At 38.1% G+C, this 19,920-nt stretch overlaps 1 protein-coding gene across 1 annotated transcript; it reads right to left on the bottom strand.

The window, feature by feature from the left end:
• Positions 1-5,414: 5,414 nt before the first annotated feature.
• gc2 (guanylyl cyclase 2) lies at positions 5,415-19,630 on the bottom strand. Its single transcript, XM_062444379.1, is given in 21 exon segments — positions 5,415-5,513; positions 7,687-7,787; positions 8,020-8,105; positions 8,196-8,290; positions 8,761-8,859; positions 10,306-10,480; positions 10,583-10,775; positions 11,589-11,752; positions 12,463-12,611; positions 14,236-14,385; positions 14,468-14,624; positions 15,182-15,358; positions 16,043-16,123; positions 16,360-16,482; positions 16,738-16,935; positions 17,569-17,716; positions 18,013-18,116; positions 18,533-18,664; positions 18,760-19,061; positions 19,258-19,375; positions 19,556-19,630. Coding segments are annotated over 20 exon segments (2,826 nt in total). The 3' UTR covers positions 5,415-5,513; position 7,687.
• Positions 19,631-19,920: the final 290 nt, after the last annotated feature.

Genomic DNA, 19,920 nt, shown 5'->3' with positions numbered 1-19,920 from the left:
CTCTCTCTGCTCTCTGAAACATGAATCAAGGTTTAATCAGTCAGATCGACTATTGACGCTTTCTAAACACATCTGGGGTTCAACATTTGGTAAAGACACTTTTTATGAGGAGATTCATAGACTTAACCAAGAACATATTGCGAGGGTGTCGAATATGAACAGTAAGGGTTAAGTTGCTGCATGTTTGCCCTTGTAGGCCACCATACTTATACTTATATTCTAGGTCTTGACTTGTGATGTATTTATGATGAAAAACACTCTGATGGTGCCGCAGATTGTCTCGTGGCAGCAGATCACATTTACAGTACATGAATAATCTCGGTGTAATCTGCGTCTCCTCGATATCCTCTAATCTTTCCAATCCACACTCCTTATTCTGTATCATTATATCATAATCTATACACCCCCCCCCCCCCCCTCCCTCCTCCTCCACCCGTCTGCCCTCACCCCAAACAAACCACCATTAACGCCTGGATAACGCCTGTAAATCCTCCGTAAATCCTCCAACTCTGCACTTTGACACACGACAGCTTGGTGGGAGCTCTTTAAACGTGGTGGCGGATGAAATGAAAACCACACATCTGCAGGAAGAAGTCGGATTTCTAATAAATGCTGTTATAAATTTATATTTTAAAAAACATGACATAATGTAGTTTTTCGCAGGCTTGAGAACCTCATATGTGTTTTTCTAAACTCGGCGAAGCAGCACACACGATGATTGTGCTCATTACTCAGATGTGTGTCATTAGATTGATTCAGAACTGGAAGCTTTCCAGTAAAACCAGTCAATTAGTGGGTAAATGTTTCTGGGAATTTATGGAGCTTAATGACATGAAGAGGATTGTGTAATCATAGAGCAGCTACGAATGTGGGTTTTTATTATAAAATATTATATAAATGATTATTTTTTAGTTATAAATATCAACATGTTTGGACTGTTTTTGGACTAAAACTGAAACTAAAATAAATAAAAGTTTTAAAACAATATATTTTTAATAATTTATGGAAACAAGAAAAACAATAAAACACAATACAATATAACATTAATGAATAAATAAAATGTGATTTATGTGATTTTAAGAATTAATAATTGAGGTCTTTGGGTTGGCTTGTCAAACATTTCTTTGGTCAATTTATTTAAATAAACTAAAATAAATAAAAGTATATGTAGCAGTGTAGAAAAAAAGCTTTAAAACTATATTTTAAAAAAAATTATGGAAACAAGAAAACTGAAAATATGACAGTTACTTTAAAAGAAATATATATATATTTATTTTTAAGAATGAATAATTGATATTATCTTGTCTTTTTGTTTGCATGTCAAAAGTTTATTTGGTCAATTTACTCATTTAAACACTTTAAATATAATATAATTCTTGGAAATAATAATAAAAACTAAAAGAAGCTGCATTTGTCAGCCTTGTTGGGAAATAAGAGAATAATATTAAAGTTGTTCAGCTTGTGACTCAGCTGCTACACCGTCCTGTAAGTGAGTCATATATATATATATATTTAATGATGTATAATATAATATATATATAGACTATAATGCATTATGTGTAATGTGTTTGTGTGTCTGACTCATTGACTGGAAGTGTCAGAGTGTCGGAGTGTCGGAGTGTGGTAAGCTGCCTCACTTTATGGATTTTAAACACACGCGCGCGCACACACACACACACAGTCCTACATCACTTTTGGGGACATTACATAGACTTATATTAATTTCCTGGAGATTAGATCAAACCTTTCCTTTTTTTGATTATTAAACTTATTAAACTCTTTTATTTCATTTCACTTTTGTTTTGTCTTTTCGTACGTATCTTATTCTCTCTTATTTCTCTCACTTTTATTTAGTTATTTTTACATTTTTATCATTTTTATTTTCTCTTGCGTGCATTGGTCCCAATTTTTTCTTTGTAATTTGTTCTTTTTTTTCTCTCTTCGCCTTTTCTTTATTTTTTCACTTGTTCTGTATTAATATCAGCCTGTGAAGCACTTTAAACTACATTAACCTGTATGAAAGCTGCTATATAAATACAAATTAATCGATTTATTGATTGATTAACCACTTCTTACCTAACCCTAACAATTAACTTAATCACTAACCCAAAAATTAGTGTTTTCCCACTTGGCGTCAGTTCAGTGGTCTTTAAGTCTGAAATTTGTCCCCAAAAGTAGCCTATGACAGACTACACACACACACACACACACACACACACACACACACACACACACACACACACACACACACACACACACACACACACACACACACACACACACACACACACACACACACACACACACACTGTGAGTGAGGATCAGCAGAGATAATCCCCCTCCAGAGCTTTTAAGATGCCATCTGCAGTTTAAACAAACTCAGTGTATTCTCAGTTCAACCACCAGAGGGCGCTGTGGGCTTGTTTTAAAATCTGTTGTGTTATAACGGTTGGGATGGTTACTATGGAAATGTAACAGGTTACAGATTACTAGTTACTCTATTTAAATGTAATGAGTAATGTAACTATTTCATTTACTTCATCAAAGTAATGTAACTTATTACATTTCATTACTTTTCTAATTTTCTAACCAATGTTTCCAGCTGTTAAATGTTGGGGTAAATGTTCCCTCCATCTGTCCTTCCTTCCTTCCTTCCTTCCTTCCTTCTTACCTTCCTTCCTTCTTTCCTTCCTTCCTTACTTCTTTCCTTCCTTCCTTCCTTCCTTCCTTCCTTCCTTCCTTCCTTCCTTCCTCTCTTCCTTCCTTCCTAAGATCTAAGATCAGCTGTTAGTGTAAGTATTCCCTCCATCTGTCCTTCCTTCCTCCCTTCCTTCCTTCTTTCCTTCCTTCCTTCCTCTCTTCCTTCCTTCCTTCCTAAGACCTAAGATCAGCTGTTAGGGTAAATGTTCCCTCCATCTGTCCTTCCTTCCTTCCTTCCTTCCTTCTTACCTTCCTTCCTTCTTTCCTTCCTCCCTTTTTTCCTTCCCTCATTCCTTCCTTCTTTCCTTCCGTCCTTCCTAATTCCAGCTGTTAGGGTAAATGTTCCCATTAAGCACCAGAATCTAAGTCCAGCTGTTTTTCATGGATACTGACATGATTTATAAGGGAGATCATTTCTTATAAAGCAACATTTATCTCTCATTTGAAAATGTATTCATTAGTTCATGTAGATGTTGGAATATAAAATAAAGATATTTGATGAATAAAGTGGGTTTAATTGGTACTGTGACTCCATTTAAGCCCATGTGTGCTCCAAATAAGCCCATTTGAAAGAATTAAAAACAGCAATATATGTATTCAGTAACATGTTAAATATTAAGTGATACCCAGACCATCAATAATGACAAGAACAAAGGATTTATAAGCACCAGTAGCTTCATTGCAGAGTTTGTCAGACAGGTTTAGGTTACAAAAATAAAGATAACTAATTACTTTACTTACATTTAATATGATTTCTAACTACGAGCCAACAATTACACTGTAAACTCTGCAGGGTTAAAACAACTCTGCTGCTGCTGCTGCTGCTGCTTGATTAACAGATATAAAGTGATATTTACATCGACTCTGTGTCCAGTAAACAAAAATAAAATCATTAAAAAGTACAAGATGGAGAAAATGGTGGAAGAACAATGACATGAACTCAAACATAGAGCGATATTTAAAAGAGTACAGCTGCATGACAAATAATGAAAGAAAATAGCAGAAAACTCTCCCGTTCATCCACTTTTAAAGAAACAATTTCTTCTATTAGTGGAATTTAAGAGTTTAGTTAAAGAGAAAGAAGAAATGATTAAAGCTTAAACCTTAAAATCATGTTTTCTTGACTTGATTTAACCAAAAAAACATGAAAATAGTCAGAAACACTTAAATAAAATGATGCTTTCTTGCTTTAAGGATGTAAAAAAACAACTTAAATCTAACTTTGGATGTAGCTGAAGTTCTTGCTTCCCTCTCATGGGAGCAAATCCTGTTCAATCTGCCGACTATCTTCACTATTTTAAACCTTTTATTATTTATTCACGTTACTCGCTTTCACACCTGAGAGCTCGTTAGTCCAAAACTGTAACTGATGGAGTCACGAGGAGAAACTGAGAAACTCTGAAAAACTGTCAAATGTGAAGTGAAATTTCTCCCTTTTTTGGTGGTTGGAGAAGTTTGGGAAGTCATCCTTTAGTTTTTTAAAGGATAATTCACCTTAAAACCATCATGGTGGTCCAGGAACATTGAATCCCATTGGTGGATTACTCTATTAGTCGATTGGCAGTAAATTAATCCGCAATAATTTGTGAGATTTTCCAAAAAATGCACAGATTCAAACCTTTTAAATGTGAATATATGCCTGATTTCTTAGTCTTCTCTGATAGTAAACTGAATATTTGTAGTTTTTAGACTGTTATTTAGACAAAACTAGACAAAAATGTGAAGATATCACCTTTGGATCTGGGAAAATGTGACCACCAAATGTCCATTAACCCTTACATACTGTTCATATTTTACACCCTTGCAGTATTTTCTGTTTTTAGCTTTTACACCACTCATTTTGGAGAAAAAACAGCTACTATCACACAATATCATATCGTATTTTACTTAAATAGAAAAAGTAAAATGGCATTTGTTGTGTTTTTACGGGTAAAATTTGACCAGTATGTAAGGGTTAATTGATAAAATAATGATCAGATCAATTAGTAATGGAAATAACCTTTAGTTGGCTTCATTTTCTGTCACTTCTCCACCAAATAAAGGCAAAAAAATGGCGAAAAAAGACAAATTAAGTCAATACCAGTAACTATTTCAGGGAGTATTTTAGTTTATTTTTGGATTTAGACGCCAAATTACTTCACACACAGGTTGGATAATACTCCTTTCCGTCTCTTCTCCTCTCCTTCCCTTCCTTCACACAGCAGAATAAGGAGAGGAGTGAAGGAAAGGAGGAGGAAGCTGAACGAGGGAGAGAGAGAGAGAGAGAGAGATTAGCTTGCGTTCCTCTGCTGCTGACAGACAGCTTTCTTGTAGATCCCCGCTTTGCTGAGTCACGGCTTCTCAGCTTCCTCTATACATAGATCTACGCAGGGGACTTCATCTCCTCAACTCAAGCTGTTAATACACACACACACACACACACACACACACACACACACACACACACACACACTGGTGACTGCTCTTAATCTTCACTTTCACTACCACTCCTTCTTCCTTCCTCCTCTTCTTCTTAACTTTTCCTTGCATGCACAGTCTTGTGAATCCCACTGAAGTGTCTTTTGAACTGAGCTCTTATTGATCCCTTTCTGTGAGGGTTCATGAGTCCAACCTAAAGGTCCAGTCGAGTCGAGGCTTTATTTATTTTTAAAACATTTGGCTCTGTGTGTTTGTGACGTCAGTGGTGCGCCAGCATGACGTTGTCGTCCTCGTCGTGCGTGCTGAGCTGAGTCATGACGCGGATGTTAGAGATCAGCTTCACCGCCTTGTGAAACGACTGCTTCATTTCTTTGGGCTCGATGGCGGCTGAGAGGCTGAGGTGAAAAGGGAAAAGAGAGAAAGAGAGAGAGAGAGTATTAACACAAGATGGGGAAGAAAGTGTTGCTACTCCAAAATATAAAAAAAGAGTAGTTGGAGATTTTGGGAAATATGCTTATGTGCTTTTTTGCTGAGAATTAGATGAGAAAATTGATTGAGTCTGAAAAATGAAGCTAGGAAGTTACATGTTTTACACTTTGACGCCCTGTGTGTAGCACGTTGAGCAGATCCACCTCAAATTTACTCAGAAGAGCCTCAAGACCTTGGAGATTGTATGTTATGAAGTTGGTGATTCTCTGTCTAAAGGTGTTGCCGTGACAACCTGGTGAATTTTGATGTCTCGCCACGAAATTTCAAAGCCTTATAACTTGACTCCTCATTGTTTTTTTTTAAATATATTTCTGTCTTTGTATTGATTAAGATACAACCAGCACATACATCCAGGTCTGAAGACATTGAAAGGGCCCACAAGGCTCGAGGGGGGGACCAAACCCATCCAATAGCTGTTTGTCGCTATTTGACGCAAGAGCAGGAAGTTTGAAAGCGGCTAGCTGAAGTTAGCATTACGGGGGTAACGATCAAAACATGTAACTGGAAAGTGACAGTAGTTAGAGCTCTTAATTAAAGACTTTGGCACATTTAAAACCAGGGTGAAGATGTTTTAAAGGTAAGACTTTAATACCTGCGGTTATTGATTGATTCATACAATATTATTCTGCTTTCACCACTTTGGATTGGACAGCGTGCAGGCTTCAGTTTCTAGTGTTGTGGCCATTTAGACTTTATGGCACTTAAACTTGTTAGGCAAAGAGCTTGTGTGTGTTTTTCTATTGATGCTCTTCTATTTTTTGCTATCTGCTCCATGGGACTAATAAAGGATTATCTTATCTCATGTGTAAATGTGCATATGTGAGCATTTTTATGTATTGTATAGACGTTGGTGCTGCAACACACTAATGAAATAAACTGCAGTAATGAGTGATTATTGCAGGTTTCGATGAGGCAATAGTTGAGTTGCGATGGTGTTTTTTTTTTTGGTGGGAGGGGCAAAACCAAATGCTCTCCCAAATATTAGATATTAGATATTAATATGAGACTTAGAGGTGTTGGTAGGTCTATTTTCAATCATCAGACAGAGCCAGGCTAGCTGTCTGTATGCTAAGCTAAGCAAATCGTCTCCTGGCTGTAAGAGTGCTATATCATCTTAATTATCACTAAGAAAGCTAATAAGCATATTATCCAAAAACTATTCAAGTAGAATAATCAGAGTTTGTACAAAGTCTGGGGAATTTAACATCTTGACTTCTAAGCTCAAGCGATTAAAGACCTCAGAAACAAAAAAGACAGGTTGTAAAAAAAAAAAAAAAAAAGCAACATGAGATTTTAGACGTCATTTCAGCCAAGGGTAGTCCATGTCGGCATGTCGCTGCTCTCAAATGAAAAGCTCGTTTTTTAGTAAATCATGAGTCAATTTTAGAGGTTTTTAAGGCGTAAGCAGCGACAAGAGTTTTTTTTAACTTGTAAAGTAGAAGAACTGAGTTTTGTGATTTGACCAACAATTCAAAATGTTGATTTCCCCCTCTGATGTCAAATTTATTTTAAAATGTTCTTTAATTTTTTTGTTTGATGGACAAAATCCCAGCATCCTTTGCCTGAACAGGGTTATCTTGCTGTCTTTTATTTGCATTAATTTGAACAGAAACGTGACCAACTCAAAAATCTCAGGAGAAATCTTTAGTAGGAACTGGTCAAAATTGAGTTAGGGTGCATCAGAAATGAATAAAGCTAGCTATAAATAGGTCTTTACTTTTAGAGAGTTGAAATTTTTGACTTTTTTTACACCTTCGAAGGAGATTTAAACACCAAAATTGAGCTTCTGTGTGTCTATTTTCATAACAAATCTCAAAATGTGTTAAAAAAATGACACATTTCATACTAAAAAGTTAAAGTTTTTGCACCAGAACTCTTCATTTGACCAGCTCCTTCCTGTTGAGGTTGACATTTTTCTCCCTAAACTTTGAGCATTAGGTCACGTTCAAGATGCAAGCAAATGCAAACAAACCGCAGTGACACCTTGAGACAGTTCACTCCCCAAAAACTTGTGTTTGCCAAATGACGAGTCATGTTGCCAGTAATGTTATACATTGTTTTTATAATGCATAACATTACCTCAGTTTTTCTTCTTTGCAAGTAGTTCCTGCTGTTGTTGGTCGGCTTTCCGTTTCTTGTACTGGGCTATCTCGGCCATCTGCAGCCCGTGAGCCATTTGCCTGTTGGGACGAAGTGAACAGCATGAATATAGCAGACACACACACACACACACACACACACACATATATAAACTGTACTACTTGTTTCTCAACCAAAGGACAGATTTGTTAGATGGTAGGGGTCCACAGAGAAGAAGAAATGCTAATGATGGGCCGACATGGTGCAGGATTCAGAGGGAAATGGGGTAAAAGGAGGAGAAGAAGAAAAGGGAAAAAGGAAAATCATTCCTACCCAGACTTGACTTCTGGAGGAACAGGAAGAGGTTTGTCGAATCCATCTCTCCCTACAAGCCAGAATGTCTCCTCGCTTCCTTTCCCCTGAAAAAACAACCAAAGATGCGACGTGAACAGAGAGATAGAGGTGTTGAAAGTTGCTGAAATTGCGTCCTTGTGTTAAGAGTTGTGTACCTTGACTTCTGTCCGGCCTCTCAGCTCAACCTTGTAGCCCACATTCAGCTCAAGCAGGACTTTTACGGTACTCTCGTGGACGTGGATCCTGTAGGCTGAAGCAAACACAATAAAATAAAGATGCTATAATCTCTGAGTTGGTTGGAATAAACAGAATATCAAAAGGGTAAGAGTGACGAGTTAAGTAATAAGTGATAATCAGCATAAGTGGCTTAAATTAGACCCATGAAAATGACATAATTTAGGTAATATATACATTAAAACAGGTCTTTTATAGTGTTTCAGAAGGTTGGGTGATATGATGATTTAATATACATTTTTATATATGTAGTGTATGGCAATACTCAATTTTTAAACATTTTTCCATGTAAATATGTTCCTTTTTTTTGTCATTTTAATTCACTGGATTAGCCAAAAACACACATTCCTACCTTATTGTTTTATCCTTAATCCAAATAGACATTTCAGACACAATAACGTCCTTATATCACAATGTATAAAGGTGATAACTCTGATAGAGGATTTTTTTATTGTCTATTTTTGTTTTTGTAGTTGTTTAACTTACGCAACCCGCTGGACTCCATACGAGAGGCGGTGGTCACTGTATCTCCAAATAAGCAGTAGCGGGGCATCGTGAGACCCACAACTCCTGCTACACATGGACCTACACATGGACACACACACACACACATTACTTCTTCAGTCGGCTAATTAATGGATATAATTTGGATTTAAGGTACATTTTGGAGTTTAAGGAATATATGTAGTTTATTTTATACCATGGTCTTGTTTCTAATTGGCTGACAGATGTCTAAAAAGACAGTGTCAACATTTTGAACCACTGCTCTAAATCAGCATGCAACCTATAATAAACTAGTAGCTGTTTCATGCCAGTTTCTCGGGTATTGGTTTAATAACGTTCTGCAAGAGCGACGGACATATAGCTATTAAATCATCAGTGGTTTTAACAAGTCCATTGGGGCACCTCCAGAGCTTTTTACTGGTTTATGTGGTGTTTTCTTTTGCTAGGATGTAGCCAAATCAAGTTTCCCCTGTCACAATCACATCCTGGACGTAGCGCCACCCAAGACGACTGTGATTGGTGTCAAACATACAGCCTGTGGGCCAGAAACCAGTACACCAAGGGGTCCAACCCGGCCCACTGGATAACTTTACAGAGTATGAAATAGTATTTCTAATTTGTCTAATAAAACACATCGCTATTCTTGCTTATTTACGCTCACCGTTCGCAATCAAGGCCTCTGATCTTTGCCCGTGGACGTTCAATTTGAAATAACTGACCTGCAAAGTGTTTCAGATTTGAAGGACACATTTTCCTCGCTGAGCTTGGACACATTTCATCGGTATCTCTTACCAGGTTTGTGCATGTTTGAGATGATTTATATTTGTGAACAAGCTTTTTCTGTGATGATGATCAATAAAACAAAACTGCATCCAACATTGACACATAATAGTGTTGAAAGTGCACTTAAGACATTTTAGGCTGTTCATCGGTTTTGCGAATAAATGGTTTATATTCTAGTAAAGTTATAATAATTATAATTACATGTATTTATAGGTTATGGTTTTACTGGTCCGGCCCAAATGAGATCAAATTGGGACATCGCTGGCACACTGTTATCATGAAGTGTTGAGACAGATCTGGCTGTGCAAAACTAGTTAAGGCACATAACTATATTTTGCTATATCATACCAAAGAACTGTGTCTTTATATTTTTCCATATGAGACACACACAATTCACAGAAATCCTGGAATTGTCTATAATCAGGTTCGGTCGACTCTGATTATCGTTTTAGAGAAAGAAGTTTGACGTTTAAACGATTTATTTGTTACTTTTTCTCGTCTATTTCAACTTTTTAGCAATCTTTTCGGGAATAAATAAACAACAGATCACCTAGAAAACGTCCTCAAACTAAGTTGGTATCCTACGTGTGTTTATTTCCTCTCTAAATACTAATAATAACGCATAATTCCTATTTTTTCAAATGAATTGAGCTGCTCCACAATCTATGTTGGGAATCACTAAACTATACTATCCAAGCTTCTTTCTTCAGGACTGTAAGACGTTTCCCTCTCTTCATCCCTCACCTGTGTGCAGTCCGATGCGTATCCTAACAGGAACGTCAGGCATGTGTCTCATTTTGAAGGTTCCCACAGCGCTCAGGATGTCAAGGGACATGTTGGCTATTTCTGCAGCGTGACGGTTGTCGTTGGGGACGGGAAGGCCCGACGCCACCATGTAAGCATCGCCAATCGTCTCCACCTACAGCAGAACATAATCGAATAATAATCACATGAGATTTAACGCCTGATGCCAATATATTTACATCATCGTAATAAATCAAATAGAATAAAATAGCAGCACCTTGTAGACATCGTGGTTTCCTATGATGGCGTCGAAAAGCGTGTAGAGGCTGTTGAGCAGGTCGACCACCTCGATGGGTTCGCTGTTGGCCGAGATGGTCGTAAAGCCGACGATGTCGCTGAAGTAGAGAGTTACGCTGTCGAAATGCTCCGGCACGACTGTACCGCCAACCTTCAACGCTTCTGCCACAGAACTAGAAGGAAGTAGGCAAGATTAACTTGAGTTTGATAGGTGTGAAATGTTCGTGGTCGGTTCTTTTACAATGAGGCTCAAACTTCTCAATTTGCCTTTCATGTCATTCATTGAATTAGATTTTGCAAGATGAGCAATTTCCAAAATATCTTTAAAATAGTTTTAAAAGCAGCATCAGGTTTGTTAAAATGTACATTTTGTATTTGTGTTGGTTTTATGTCAATAAGACTGAATGCTCCTGAAAATGTCAAATGGTGTAACCACAAAAGAATGATACATATTAAATATTTTATCCACCTACAGTGTATTTAAGTGGACTTATACAAACATACATGATTCACCAGATTAAATGTAATATTTAGAACAATTGTATTCCATTAGCTTTATTTAATATAAAAGTTATAATGTAAGATCATGCCAAACTAGTTGATATGGTGTTTTATTGAGAATTAAGTGTTTTTAAGCAAGTTGAATTATTTGGTACAAAGTTTTTATGGTTACACCACTTAGACATTTTGGATTAAAAGCAGGAATTTGATGCTGGGTCCACAAAAAAAGAATATAAGCAAGTTATTCATACGTTTATTTTCACATTTTAACCCCTTTAAATTTGACTAAACCACATGAACACAAAAAACGTCATTGACCCTTATACACAAAAAAACACCACAACAGGACACTACTGACAGAAATATGAGTATGGCTGAACCTGTTGTGTGTTTGTACAATTATGTGGAATTAATTTTTGATGTATGCACCACCGTCTCTGCATGTTTTAACCTGTGTGTTTGTGTGTGTGTTCATGTTAACTCACGGAGGCAGCATCTGCGTCAGTAGCTTCTCCGTCTTCTGCTTCTCGATCTCCAGCTCCTCGGTTCTCTCCCTGATCAGCTCCTCCAGGTTGGAGGAGTACTGCTCCAGCATCCTCAGCATGGAGTCTATGATGTTGGTCTTCCTACCCTTGTTGATGTTCTTAAACTGACGTAACAGGGAGACGTTTAACATGATGAATCAAGTTTAAGGAGTAAAGCCTTTTAAAAAGTATCTCCTCACCTTAAAATATACAGAATAAAGTGATTATATCAATACAAAATGTGACAATTATTCAGTATTTTGTTCAAAATTGTACTTTTATAGGATTTGAAAAACTTAATTGAAAGAAATAATAGTTAAAAACCGTAGATACACTACTACACTAATTAAGATATTCCTTTATTGGTTCCTTTATACTGTACATTTCTTCCAACATAGGACTAACAAAGGAATATATATTTTATCATATCATACAATATATCAGTTTCACCAGATAAAAAGGCATTTTATTGAAATTAAAGGTGCAGTGCGTTGAAATTAGTGGCATCTAGAGGAACAGACTTGGCAGAAATGGAATATAATATTCATAAGTATGTTTTAATTAGTGTAAAATCATCTGAAAATAAGAATCGTTGTTTTTTTTGTCAGCTAAGAATGATTTCTGTATATCTACAAAGGGAGCGGGTCCTTTTTCAGGGAGGCCACCATGTTTCTACAGAAGCCCAGAAGGGACTTTTGGGGTTTTTGCAAGTTCACACTGTAAGTTCTCCTACATGCTTGCAAGGGGGCGGGTTAGACGTATTCAGTCGGTATACTTTAAATACCCCTAACATACTAATCCCTTTAAAAGTTACGATTATCTCAACACGACTTACCTGGTCAAAGATATCTTCAAAGTCAGGTCTCTTCTCTTGCTGTTCGTTCCAGCACTGTTTCATCAGCTGGATGCACTCTAACGGAGCGCAGTCCGGACTGACCACCGGCCGAAACAGAGGAGGAGGGTTACAGAGCTTCTCTATTATATCTGCAAACACAGAGGAAGCATCAGTTTGTACATGTGTGGTCAGTCCAACACATTGTTCTTGAGCTAAATGTTTAACACTTGAGTGCCTGAACGTACTTCAACATGACTACAGCCAGGCTAGTTAGCTCTGTGAGGCTGTAGCTAAATGCTAACACGCTAATAGTGACGATAGGCTGATTTGCCGCAGGTATAATGTTCACCCATAGACTGTATATAAGAAATGGACGTAACATCTGTGACGTCACCCATTGGTTTGTAGACTGCTGTAGGCCAATAGTATCGGATCTGAGCAGTGCCATCTTGAAAATTTCAGGTGCATACCGCGAAAATAAATTATAAATAAATTATACTATAATAATAAATTCTACTTATATGGGCATCAGGAGGAGCAAGAGGCTCCCTCCTGAACCTGTGAACCAATCAACCTGTCAATCACGACGTAGCCACGCCCTAATGCATACCCTGCTTTATCGTCAAATATAAAATCAGGGAGGCCAAAATTTCACAAATGAACATCATACTGCATTGAAGAAGGCTTTAAACTAGCGATTGAGACCATAAACACATTTTGAAAACGTTTACTGAGGTTAGAAATCAAGTGAGAAGTTGGTGAATTCTCCATTGACTTGTATAGAGACGGAAGTCCTTTTGACACCGAAACGATCGCCCCCTGGTGGCCTTTTGATAGAATGCAGTTTTAAGTTACTTTCGCGTTGGCCTCATTTCAGAGGACCGGAACTCCCCGCCTGTGTTCACCGTGTTAGTTTAGCGTATTATCATGCTAACATTTGTCAAGTAGCACTAAACTCAAAGTACAGCTGAGGCTAATGAGAAAGTCATTAGTTTTGCAGGTCACTACTAAAGATGGACTATTAAGAGATTGGCAAAGCTTTTATAATTCATCCTAAAGGAAATAAATATATCTACTATTAAACTTTAATCCAACCATTAGCTGTCGAAACATTTCAATCTGACCCCAAAAAAATTCAACCTCCTGGTTTTGCTAAAAGGAAAAGTCAGAAGATCAATAAAGAAAGAATTCCTCCTCTGAGGTCCATGAACGTCTGTACAAAATTTTACGCAAATCCATCTAATATTTGCTAAAAAATCTTATCCTGAACCAAAGTAGTGAACCAATTAAATACAAGCCAACATTACCGTTAGCTTAACACTCAATAGCTCCGTATTTTAGGATTTATATTAAATTAAATAAAGTAAGAGAGAAACAAAAACGCTATTGTTAGTGAGCTCACATACAGCTGTTTAGGAGACTTAACTACAGTACAAACCATATAATATATATTTTATACACACATATATATTTTCTTTCACTTTAATCTATACAATAACAATATCATCTCCAATACTACTCTTGTAAATAATGTAAATAATGTCAGGATTATTTTATTATATATCTTTTATTTCTATTGTTCTTGTTCTTTTTCTTATTGCTGCTGCTGGAATATTGCAAATTTCGCCCATTGTGGGATTAATAAAGGATTATTTTATCTTATAAAACCTTCACATTCGCTCTCAAAGGTAATAAAAAACAGTGCAGGTGTGTCATCCTGTGTTGTCAGGTGTGTGGTAGTCTGTTTGTGTGTTTGTGGAGTTGTTATTTTACCCATAGCGGGCATGTCCATCATGCAGAACGGAGGCCCTCTGACCACCACTTCCTGCATGATGATGGCGAAGCTGTAAACATCACTCTGCTGCGTCCCGTGGAGCCCCGGATGCCCGGTCCTCAGGATCTCTGGAGCCGTCCACAACATCTCTGACACACACACAAAGAAAAGCATTAATTGGCTTCTGGGAACTCTGTGCAGAAACGTGACTCTGGTTGATAGTCCTCTCACCTTCTGCAGGTGGTTCTATGTAGGGGAACCTCTGACACTCAAGAACCTCGTTGTATCCGTAGTCTGTTAGTTTCAGGACGAAGCGCCCGTCCACCACACAGTTACGGGACTTCAGACGAGTGTGGACCACACCACGGTGGTGGAGGTACTTCATACCCTGGGACAGAAAACAAACAATGTTTTCAGTTTTTAAATCAAGAATAACTTTATAAAGAATACTTTCTTTATTTAAGGGGCAGCTGAAGAAGAAGGGAGGGCTATATTTTATGTCTATACTGCCTTCAGCTTTAATTCTTTCTATAGTTTTATCTTCTTATCAATTTAATTTGTCTATTTCTTTTATCTTTTAATCTCTCTCTTAATGTAGCTTTACTGTTAGGGTTATCATTAAACTTCATCTTCTATTTTACTTTTCTTTTGACTTTTTTATGAATTTCAACCAACTATTTTTTACTTACTTACTTCTTTTATTCTCTCTTATTTTACTTATTTATTTAATTATTTTTTATCTATTTAATTATTAGTTTTTACTTATTTTATTTACATTTTTAAGCTTTTTTTTTGGATGCATTGGTCTCCAGTTTGTCTTTTAAAATTTACATTATTATTATTATTTTTAATTTTTATTTGTATTCATTAAATCTTGTCACTTTCAAACTGGAACTGAGTCGATGAATAAAAATGGGGCCAGTTTGCCGTCTCTTTCATATTAACCTTTATAAGATCTAGAAGTAGAGACGACTTGAACATCCAGTCCAGTTTGACGTCGTCATTCAGCAGCAGGTCCTCCAAACTGCCTCTGGAGCAGAACTCGGTCACGATGGCGAACACGCCGCAGTCGTGGAAGAAGCCGAGGAAAGGGTTTAGGTTCTCATGCCGCATGTCCTTCATCTGTAGACAGGAAGAGTTTAGATTGAGCTTCATTTTACTGGCCAATTTTTATTCATACTTGCTACATGAATACAAATAAGTACTGAACTAACTCTTAACCTTCGTGTCGTCCTTCCGCGTCAAATTGACCCCGTCTGTTTTGACTGTTCCTTCTTTCCTCCCTTCCTCTTTTCCTTTCTCCCTCCTCCCTTCCTTCTTTCCTTCCTCATCCCCCTTCTTTCCTCTGTCCTTCTTTCCTCCTTACCTCTTTTCCTTTCTCCCTCCCTTCCTTCTTTCCTTCCTTCCTTCCTTTTCTTCCTTCCTTCCTCCCTCCCTCCCACCCTCCTTCCTTCTTTCCCTCCTTTTCTTCCTTCCTTCCTTCCCTCTTTCCTTCCTCCCTCCTTTCCTTCCTTCTTCCTTCCTTCTTCCCTCCCTCCCTCCTTTCCTTCCTTCTTCCTCCTTTCCTTCCTTCTTCCCTCCCTTCCTTCTTCCTTCCTTCCTTCCTTCCTTCCTCCCTCCTTTCCTTCCTTCCTCCCTCCCTTCCTTCCTCCCTCCTTTCCTTTCTTCCTGCCTCCCTTCCTCCCTTCCTGTCGTAACTTGAGGACAACAGGAGGATTAACTCACTTTTTAAAAAAACAACATATATACAAATTAAATCTAAACCAGCTAACTAACAGTGACATGAAACATACTCATGTTACATACCAGCTCAAACACATCACTGGTTTTGGGGTTAATGTGTCTAAACAAGCCATCGGGAAGTCTCTTCAGCCACGCCCAATCACCCTGGAGGACGAAAACACCAAAGAAACCTCAGCAAAAAAAATGAACGTTTTGAATGGTAGGTTTCATTATAAATTAAAATGTTTCCATTAAAACAATCAATCAACACAGATCCAGCTGCACAAAAACAAATGCATCATTTTTTTAATGTTTCCATTTTTGTATATTCTAGGCCACTTAAGGGTGTTTTCATTGCTTTGCATTTACTTTAATCGTTCCTTAGTTCTTTAAATTTTCACCTCGTAGATGACAATGTTTGAGTTCTCGTAGGTGGCCGGGGTTATAGTGGAGACCGGCGATGCAACGCTGCGTTCGGACACGCTCCTCATGCCGCTGGCCCTGCCGTCGTCAACACTAAACTTCTGCAGAGGGCGAAGTTTAAAAAAAAAAAAAAAGTGAGACAACTACTACTAACTTTAGCTTGCCTGTTGTGTTTTTGAAGCTTATGTTTGATCCTAATAGTTGAAGAATCTTAAAAAGAACTTTAAGACACAATCAAAACAAACACCCACTTTCATTATTTGACATTTATAATGATTAAAAGAGAAGAACAAATAGGAGAAATAAGGTGAAACACCACTAACACCATGTCAGCATCAACCCAGAAAGAGGCTGACCTTGTTGCTAAGCGACGGGTTTATGAAGGTGACATCAGCCAGAGTCAGCAAGATCTTGTTTTTGCCCCTGACCATCTGAATCTTGATGATGCGTCGCCTAAACAACAAGAAACAAATGGGAAACAGTTGTAGTGAGGGGAAGAATTGACACATAAATAATCCTTAAATGTAGCTGTTAAAAAATATTAAACTAACTAACTTCAATTTTGGGGTACAGGTAAATCAAAGTGATGTACGCCTTTCTGCTGACTCCTACCTGACACAGTAAGACATCGCCAAAGCAATAATACAGGCACCGGTCGTCCCGATGAAAAAGCCAATGGTCGAGAACAGATCCACACCTGCAACGAGATGAGATGCAATTTAAAGTATTAAAAAACAAAAGACAAACCAGATTACAGAATACAAGTTGTAATTTTCTATTGTGAGTTTTTTTCTTTCTTTATTTGTATATATTCAAGATTTATGAACTTTATACAGTTTGGGAGAGATTAAGTAAAAATACATATTTAAAAGAAAGAAGGAGGTTCAACATACATATCTATATTAAATTAAATTAAAGGGACAGGAAGACATAACTTAATAAATACAGTTTTCTTGAGATGGAGATCTACAGTGAGTTTTGAAACTCAGGTGTGCCACTTCTAATGAGGATGGTTGTACAGCTGTGCACTGAACAGTTAGGACAATATTTGGATAAAATGCATTTATTTTGCCATTTATAAGCACTGACATAAACAATCCAATCTAAACAGTTTTGGGGATTGCTCCTTGTGTATTTATGTATGTGTCCTTCATCACAGTAAACCAAAAACCTCCAGTGTACTGTACATGAATGTTCTGTATATAATGTTCCTCACCCCCCGAGCAGAGGAATCCAGGAGCAAACCAGCACGACGAGTCTCTCCTGGGTCCGTAGCCGTGAGGAAAGTGAATCTCTCGACCCAAAAAGCGCACCATGCCGGCCTCCATGTCGATCCTGTCACCCAGTAATATGATCAATATTTAGTTATTAGTATAGTGATAACAACCTGAAATTGCTTATATTTCTGTGAGTATTGGGGAGAGAGAAAACACCTCAAACCACAAAAATATCGGTATGGTCCTTTAACTCGTCAACATGCAAACTTAAAATCTTTACACTGAAAAATCCATGACTGCAATGTGAATAATTTAAGCTGGACTTTCCTGTCATTGAACATGTTATAACTCATTATTTCTCTTGTTGTTCCATTTTTTTTGGAATAACAAACAAGTAAACAGTCGTTCAGATACCTGTATGTTGGTTTCAACTCCCAGGAGAGTCCGTCTGTGTCCAGTATAAGATAGTCCAGCAGAGCCGCTCCAGAGCCGTTGGTTTTGATTCGGTGGCTGAAGCCCTGAAATGTAAATAAGATACAGTTTAGTTGGAATTGACGTTTAATTAGGTGCTTTTCATCACAAAAGTAAACTTAAACTGATCTGGTTTGATACTAAAAAGATGATGGTCCATTATGGTTCGAGAACATTTGAGAAAATCAACCAAACTCTTACAAAGATATCCACAACACAACCTATAATTATAATTATACATAGCATTACATGGAAAGTACTTTCTATAGTTGATATTATCAATGGACCGCCATTGGCTATATTCATATTCAGCAAAATTTGACCCAATTTGACCCATTTTAACTCAATTTGGGGGTCACAATGGTCTGACAATTAACACCATTTTTTTTTACTAGTTTTATGTACAAAGTGAACACAAATTAAGTTTTTGAGATGGTACATTTACTGTTTTTAATACAAATACCTGAAAGTCCAGGTTACGTGTGTTTTGTGCCAGGTTTCCTCCAGACATCCACGCCCTGGACTGTCGAACACGCTGCACTGCATGAGCCATTAACAGGATGGAGCTGTAGATGGTGCCGAAGAGAGGAGACACCTGCAGGACAAACAGACATTAGAAATCCTTCCTCTCCGTACTTCAGGTTGTTGATAATGAATCTCTTTCTTGACACTCAGGTGAAGAGTCTCCACCTGCTGTGGCTTCAGAGTCCTCGCCACCTCTCCCCTCTCCATTGCCTCGTTGTAGGCCTCGTAGAACGACAGCTGGGGCGAGTCGATGGTGACGGTCAGCACGGCGTCGTAGGCCCGCAGCAGTTTCCTGTTGCTCTTCAGAATCGGGTAGGTCACATTGCGGTAGGGCAGGCTGTAGAGGAGGGTGTCGTAGGGCACAAAGATCCGGGAGCCGTCGATCATCTGCATGTCGTAGGCCGTCTCCAAGAGGAGCTTCTGAACTTCACCGCCGATTAGCGCTGAGTGCATGCAGAGGATCACGACTAGAACAAGACAAGACACAGAGGTTCAGGTTACAAGTTTTTCTTAAATTATGTAGTCACAGCCAAATATTATATACAAAATATTAAAGGTTAACAGCAACAGTGAGTAGAGAGTGAGTTTTGAACAAGCAAAGTGACAAAAATACCACCAATAACAAAGATAAATGTTATGTTGACCTCTATTAAGTCAGTATACCTCTTATTTCACTCCTCTTGCGAATTTTATTCAGACTTCTTCTGATGCCGTGAGGTGTGTTCTCCATAAAACTGACCAGTTTCACCGATAGACCGTGGCTCCTCAAGGAGTCAGCAACCTACATTAGACGAGACAGAGACAACACACTCAATAACCAGCCGAAAATCAGACCAGAAAATAGACCAAACCACTGATCACAACTTAAAACAAGGAAATACAACAACAATAGAAATCTGTGTATGAGTTCCTGTGCCATCAACAGTTTTATGTGACTAATCGAAATAGAGTTCAGTCAAACCTTGATGGCCGTCTCCACCCAGATGTCGTCTGAGGAAGAGATGATGGCAATCTGGGCCCACCTGAAGTAGTTCATGACACTGAGCAGCACCCAGGTGGGCCTCGGCATGGTGCGGGCAAAGGTCGGGTGGCTCCGAATATCGTCCAACTCGTAGCCAACGCAACCCCAAGAAAACATTGCCTGGAAGAGGAGATACGAGACAACACAACCTGTTTTATTAAATCATGGCATTCCAGATATCTACTGATACAAACAAACCTGCAACCGTACACATGCAGCATGTTTATCACTTACTTTGTTCCAGCCTTTGGTGAGCATCGAAGCAGCATCACAGTAGCCGGGGTTGGCTGGTCCAATGTACGCTG

Source organism: Scomber scombrus, chromosome 23, assembly GCF_963691925.1.
Source record: "Scomber scombrus chromosome 23, fScoSco1.1, whole genome shotgun sequence".
Classification (NCBI taxonomy): Eukaryota; Metazoa; Chordata; class Actinopteri; order Scombriformes; family Scombridae; genus Scomber; species Scomber scombrus.
This window is presented reverse-complemented; position numbering and strand designations above follow the sequence as displayed.